This window comes from Trachymyrmex septentrionalis, unplaced genomic scaffold (genome assembly GCF_001594115.1).
Source record: "Trachymyrmex septentrionalis isolate Tsep2-gDNA-1 unplaced genomic scaffold, Tsep1.0 scaffold1, whole genome shotgun sequence".
NCBI lineage: Eukaryota > Metazoa > Arthropoda > Insecta > Hymenoptera > Formicidae > Trachymyrmex > Trachymyrmex septentrionalis.
In genome coordinates, this window is record NW_017304123.1 from 719,831 (window position 1) to 726,853 (window position 7,023).

General features: G+C 33.8%; 1 protein-coding gene across 5 annotated transcripts in view; it reads right to left on the minus strand.

Moving 5' to 3' along the window:
• LOC108752628 (probable Ras GTPase-activating protein) overlaps window positions 1–7,023 on the minus strand; it is a 164,583-nt gene that overhangs the window by 8,844 nt on the left and 148,716 nt on the right. The window contains exon 1 of one of the 5 annotated variants that reach the window (XM_018493972.1): window positions 2,686–2,848. The exons of the other annotated variants lie outside the window; for them this stretch is intronic. Within the exon in view, the coding sequence (XP_018349474.1) occupies window positions 2,686–2,775 (90 nt within the window). The 5' untranslated portion in view covers window positions 2,776–2,848. Of the gene's footprint in view, window positions 1–2,685; window positions 2,849–7,023 lie in introns of those variants that run through there. 5 annotated transcript variants of the gene reach the window in all.

Genomic DNA, 7,023 nt, shown 5'->3' on the forward strand with positions numbered 1-7,023 from the left:
TAAAAAATAAATTAATTAAATATATTTAAAAAATTCCCGAACCGTAAAAGCAATCCGCAAATGTGACTGCACACAATTTTAAGTAAGTAGCACGGTATGGCAAGGACCTTGTTCTGTCATGTAATATCTGTATCACTGTATCCTACTTAATATAAAGAATGTGTGTGTGTGTGTGTGTGTGTGTGTGTGTGTGTGTGTGTACAGGGTGAGTTATTTAAAATAGGTCATCTGAATAACTCGTTTGTTTTTAATAATAGAAGGAAAAGTGCCAAATAAAAGTTGCATGGTTTCAAGGGGGACGTATTTTGATCATGTTGTCTTTCTTCTAGGTGGAGGCGTTAAAAAGAAATCAAGGTCACCTCCATTTTTTTAAACGGAATTAAATAATTTTTTTACACAATATGGTTTCTCTAATTATTCTCTATATAAAAGTATTAAGCTAGATATAATGATATAATGATATAAATGATATAATAAAAAAAACTAATTGTTTATGAGATATTTTATATTTTATTCTGTCACATATTGACATAAAATATTAAACATCTCGTAAACTATTAATTTTTTAATAATCATACCTTAATACTTTTATGAACAGAATAATGAGATGAATCAATTAGTGGATAGAAAACATATAATTGTTTACTTAAAAAATTATCCACCTAACATACATATTTTTTTAAAGCAACTTCCGATGACAAAAATTATTTGGAATAAAAGTTAATCAGTTTTTAATCGGTTACAAATTGCAATATTAAAAATTTGCAAAACATTCCTTTTTAGGGAAAAAATCAGTCACTCTAATTTTTTTAAATGACAGTACCATTTTTTACTTCATAATATTGTAATTAATGTCAAAACAAGTTCAATGATATATTATGACTTTAAAGTCAGACGAAAACGTTTCCATTCATTGGTTCCCCACACGTCTGACTTTAAGGTCATAGTATAGCAAGTCATTGAATTTGTTGACATCAGTTACAATACTATAAAGTAAAAAATAGTTTTGCTATTAAAAAAAATTAAGGTGATTTTGATTTTTTTCCTAAAACAGAATATTTTACAAATTTTTAATATTGCAATTTGTAGTCAATTAAGAACTGACTAAATTTTATTCAAAATAATTTTCGTCAGATTATCGGAAATGCCGGAAAAATCGTGATCACAGTTACATGAGACACCCTACATATATACATAAAGTATTCAAAAAAGGTCGGAATCCCGGATTTATCAAGAAGACAACGTTTCTTAAAACAATGTTTTAGACAAAAGTTGTAAGGTATAAAAAGATCTATTTAGAGATCTTATCAGTTTGACTTTGGGTGGTGTCGCCAACTAATAAATCATAAAATAAGTACAATATTATAAGTTTTTAACTTTCAGTCATTTCAATATTCACAAGGACTCCCATAAGGATGTCGGTCTTTAATAGTATTTTGTCGGTGTTTCTGCGAATGTGCCAAAAGAAGATAGAAAAGAATAGAAAGATATTTCTGTCCTTCAGATGTTGCTCATAGTTTAACGTTTATATTCCCCTTCCATCATTATAAGTTCTATGGTGTCCTCTACTTTGCACTTTTTGGCGCGAAGATAAGGTAAAAAAAGCAGAGAGCAGATGCCGTGTAGCTTTTCGAGCACACTCACTGTCTTTCTGCTTTTCTTTTTTTCATACCTCCCCCCCCTCTACTCTTTCTTCGTCAAAAAGAGAAAGTTACACGTCATTTATTGTCTGTCCTTTTCTACCTAGTCTTTCAAACCTCACGTTCGGTCTATTCTTATTATGTTTATGGTTTCAAGTTGAAATTTGCCTTATTATGAATAAGTTTATTGTTATTTCCATTTCCGTTAGATTACCGAAAACCTAAAGCAATCCTGATTGGCTCATCGGCTTAAGTTTACTTCAAAATAATAGTTCAACCTCCTTAAAAAGATCGAATTTTTTTAGCATGTTATTTAGCATATATACGTGTATCTAATCTTATTTCAAGTTATATTACACTTTATTTTCAATGTAGTATACAGAAAACTTTTAGAGAAATTTAAAATAAAATAATAAATAAATAAAAAATGAAAAAAAATATATTAATAATATTTTGCTGTCTCAGCCGAGCGTAATTTAAAAAGCATGGCCGAACTTTTCCACAAGACTTGTTATTTTCGTTATAAAAGATATAAAGACGTTTCCTGTTATGGGTTTCTATCTCGTACAGACTTTTAATATTGTTATTTCAAAGCCGGAAAGTTTTGCTAAGAGCTTGTCAGAAGTAAAGGAAGAAAAAGTAGATGCTTCATTGTAATCCTACTTTCACACTGTTTTATGATTTTTTTGTTTGCAAAGAAACAAGATTATTATAATCACTGTACTCGTCTATTAGAGCGATTTAACGATTTGATTGTAAGTAAAAAGATTAGAAAAGTTTGAGACTTTATAAGAAAATTCGCTGATAAATAATAGTTACGTATGATTGAAGAAAATGTTTCAGAATTGCTTCCAAAGCTGAAAAGAATTGCGCAAAGGACATATTGAAAAACGAGAAATTTTAAAGAGAAGACGTAACGACAGGAGAGAGTAGTTGAATTATAAAGTTTATTAATGAAAGAATTCGGCACTCTCTGTCTTCTGAACCAGACTGCGAATATTTGCAGACGTCTTGGTTTTTCGCGATAGCCATCCGCGATATTTACCCTCGCACTAAAATAGTTGACGATCATGCTGACAACCTTGTCATCTTCATTCTCCTCCATTGGCTTGACGCACATTTTTCTTCTCACCATTCGCGTGGTTTTGAGCGCATTCGATCGTGCGCGAGGAAGACCGGATAAATGTTTATGGGCACTTTTGTGAAATTTTATAGCGCTTTTTTACATCGCGAAATGAAGCGGCGCGTTTGTCGGATAAAGTATGTTAGGAGATGTTAAAATATCTCATCATCGAAACATTTTTCACACAATTCGTCATTTGATAATCGATGATTTTAATACCTACAGAAGATTGCTTGTCAAATTAAATAGTATTATACTGAATTTTCATTATCTATTGGATTATATCGTAAGTATTATCATAATATTCTACATCTGTATACTTTTTGCTCAATTTACACGTATTGCTTATTATTGTTTAAATATTATCTTACTTCCGCAATGCTGTTCCAGAACAGAAATGTAGGTTTGCTCTGGCTAAAATAATCGTAAAGCATAACTGCTGCGCGATATCCATCACGCTAACGTTGTACAACTTATTTTTCCACGATTTTAGACTCGACTATTTTAAATCCTTGCGTAAGTAGCGTGCAAGAGAATCATATAATTAAGATTCGCACTCAGCATTCGAAATCAGGCGCATTACTTGCTCGTGCAAAATGTTTCCAATTTATGCGCTGTCCATTACCAGGTTAAAGATGGCCAGGTCAAAGCGTATTATCGTTGTAATAAGATGTCGCGTTATCATGTGCACATGCATGTATATGTGAGATAAGGCTAGCCCAATGTCAGGATGCAATTTAATCACACGCGACTGTACGTTCCGAATTTTGATTAGAAAATCCGGTGGAAATCCTCGGGTGTTCTTTTCAGAATTTTACTCTTCATAAAATCTGTTCATTCGATCAATTTTAACTAAAACGTATCTTTTATAGTCAGCGAGCAAAAATTTCATTATAACACATTCCTCAATTCAACATTCCTCGATAGGTTGTTCACTGAATTCTTCGAGAATCTCCTCCGGGAAGTTGGAACCGAACGATGAATTATTTTGGGCACAATCTTGTAGCCGAAACTTGTAACGGAATTTTTACTTATTTCTTATCTTTTATTATTTTTTTGTGCATCTTTTATTTTTATTATATACTTTCTTCGAATTTGTTTTTCTTTATTTGTACTTTCTTTTAATTAGATGACTGTTTTTTAAAAACGAAACGTGCTGACTCTTACTTTGCCCTTTATTTATTGTTATTTATTCATTATGAATCATTTTACGCACGTAAAAAATTTCTCAAGAAAACGCGCATTGTCACGTATTCGATTTTTTTCTTACTTACGAAATATTTCACATTCTCTTTCAATTCTGGGTCTTCCATAGTGATTCGCTACTAGTAGAATCTTTCGACAGCGAATACTTACCATCATTCTTGCGGGCACGAGATAGAATCATGAAAAAGAATATCAATTTCTTTTACAAGTCACGTTTCTCACACAATAGCACTTCCGTATTTCGGAGACATTCTTCGGGCAGCTGTTAACTGACAAATGAATAAACGGTACGACCCAAGTTTCTCTGGATCCTTACTCAGGTATCTCTAAAGCTTTGAAAGAGTATCTCTAACGTATCTGAGGCGTTAGATTTTTCGGTCTTGTGGAATGCACAACTCGGCGGAACTCGGTCCCAACCGGTGATTTAAATGAAAAAGCCCTTTAAATGGTTAGTTACAAGTGACAAGTCTTTTTGTACGCAACGATCGATTTGAATACTTCCGCGACTCACTGTGTTTCATCGAGCACTCCATGATGTGTCGCATTGAATTTCACTTAGCTGACGAGCAGTGTCGTGCATTGGTAAGAATAATGACCGATCGATGCATTACGTAAATGTATTTTGTCTCTTTCGTTATGGCGTGATAACAAAGTCATGGAATGTGCACAGGTAGGCTATGAATGAACTTCCATTGTCGAGCACGTATAACATATAACTTTTCCCTTTTTAAATTAAGAGTGATATATTTAATCAGAACGAGGATTGATTTTTTACATCGCTTTTCATCGATCGAAACATATTATTTAGATTACTAAATCATGAAAATATATGTTTTTGTTTTACTAAGTTTTAGTAGTTTAATTATGTTTGAAATTTAATTATGGTTACTAACTGCACTTTTACATTGCTTTATATAAAACGGTAATGTAAAATTCAAATAACATTTATTTGAATAAAGAATTATTAATTTTTCACTTTTTCATTATTCATTTTCATTAATTCTTTTATTAACTATTATTTTTGTAAATCATATTATATATAATATATCATTTTCTGAAAGTTTTTATAATAAATGGAACAGAAATTTTACAGATCACGTTGTCGAGAAATATAAAGCGAGTTTCGCGGAAAATTGGATAAGAAGTGACGCAAATATCGTTTATTCCAGATTTCGAGTCAAGTTCTTATTAGTGTATTACAGTTTCATGTGCTCGACTAAAAGGCAAGAACACTTTAATGATAATAATTAACATGAATAAATATTTATGTGACAAAAATGCGATTAATTCTGTTCTAATGATTTTCAAGTTTATACCAAAAAGTTATTTATACGAAGAATCAGTAATCATTTTTTTTTTACAAAAGTCTTTCAAATTCCCTGGTATTTATATTACAATTGTTTATGAAACTCGACACAGAATCGCGGTTAAATAAATGAAAGACTGTGATTTCATCTTCCTACATTTTTTTTGACACCAATTACACAATCAGTCACATACATCAGATTTACATATGTGTGTGTGTGTGTGTGTGTGTGTGTGTGTGTACCAACAAACACTTGAAACAAATTCAAATAAAATTCCTCTTTAAACAACACAATGTAAATACAATCAAATCATGCGTAATTGTACATTCAGTTTATAGGCCAGTGTAATTGTTTTAGATTAATCTATTAATAAATGTTTTGGATATGTGAAACAATTGTAACGTCCACCACCATTTGACAAGACGGCTGGTTTTTAAAACGCATAAAATCGCGCCGCGATTTTTCAGGAAGCCGCGCGCGATTTCGCGGCGAAATCTCATCGTCGACTGACGCAGATGTTAGCTCATCCGGGTAGCCGAAGTCAAGGGATCCTTGGGGGCACCTTTGTGTCGCGACCGAAAAACTCTGCCCCTACATTCAGGTACGGCAAAACGGGCTAAACCCCTCGATTCCCCTCGTGGTCCCTCTTCCACGAACGTACTCCTCCGTTCCCCGACACCGGTAAGGACAAAAACGTCTTCGAGGGGTTCTCAAATCGGAGGCTGCGACGTACAGCGTCCGCTGATTGAATCTGCCGATGGGTCTCACCGCTCTATCGCGTGGAACGTGTCCCACGTACGAAATAAGCGACCGATCGTACGTCCCAAATGTTTCCTTCCCTTGCACTTGCGTGCGATGCGTGTAAAGTCACTCGTTTCCCGTTTATGTTCCGCGATATAAATGTTTAAATACAATGTAAGAAAAGTTAAGAGTTATTTCAAATAAATGTCGGGCGAGACAAAGTCGTGTAATCCTTGTAAAGGATTTATTTAAAATTCTTCTTATTAATGAAGCTTTTTATTTTTCTTCAATTAATCATCTAGCCACGTATATTTTATCAGCTCTCTTGCGAATGTCGCTGAAAGATTTCAAGCACGCAAAATAATTTCTCACTGACACACTCTTGGCGTCCTTTTGTTCCTCTTATTCAGATATCAGAAAGAATGGATTCCCCGGATTATTAAGCCGCGTCCAGGGGACCAACTGGTAAATCATTCGTTTCGTAAACGGTAGCCTGCGACGTTCCTTAACCGGAAACAGCAGCGTAGTTGCTCAAGACTTGCCCCGAAACCAGTCCGTTCGTCCTTTTGTTCCTTTAAAACCCTTTACGGACGAGCTTACGATCCCCTTCCGATCGAACGCTGCATGTGTAAACCGTCATCATGCACCGAGCATCGTGAAAACGGTGTACCGAAAGAAATGTTTTTTAAAATCTTAATCGATCGAATAATATGCCTGTCTTTTACTTTCCTATAGACAGTTCCGATCTATTCTTGATAGAATCAATATAAAATGGGACTTACAGTTTATTTATCATTTTTGATGGGGACTGTTCTCGTAATACATAATACAATTATTTGGTTTAATCGTAGAGATGTGGAAACACGGCTCACGGTATATTTAACTTGTGTTCGCTTGTACATTTTCATCGTAAAAAGATTTGGCGGGGAAACGACGATAGCTGCGACCTAATCCATCACGTGAGAATTGAGAACACCTGCAAAGTCTGGATCGATATATTACATTG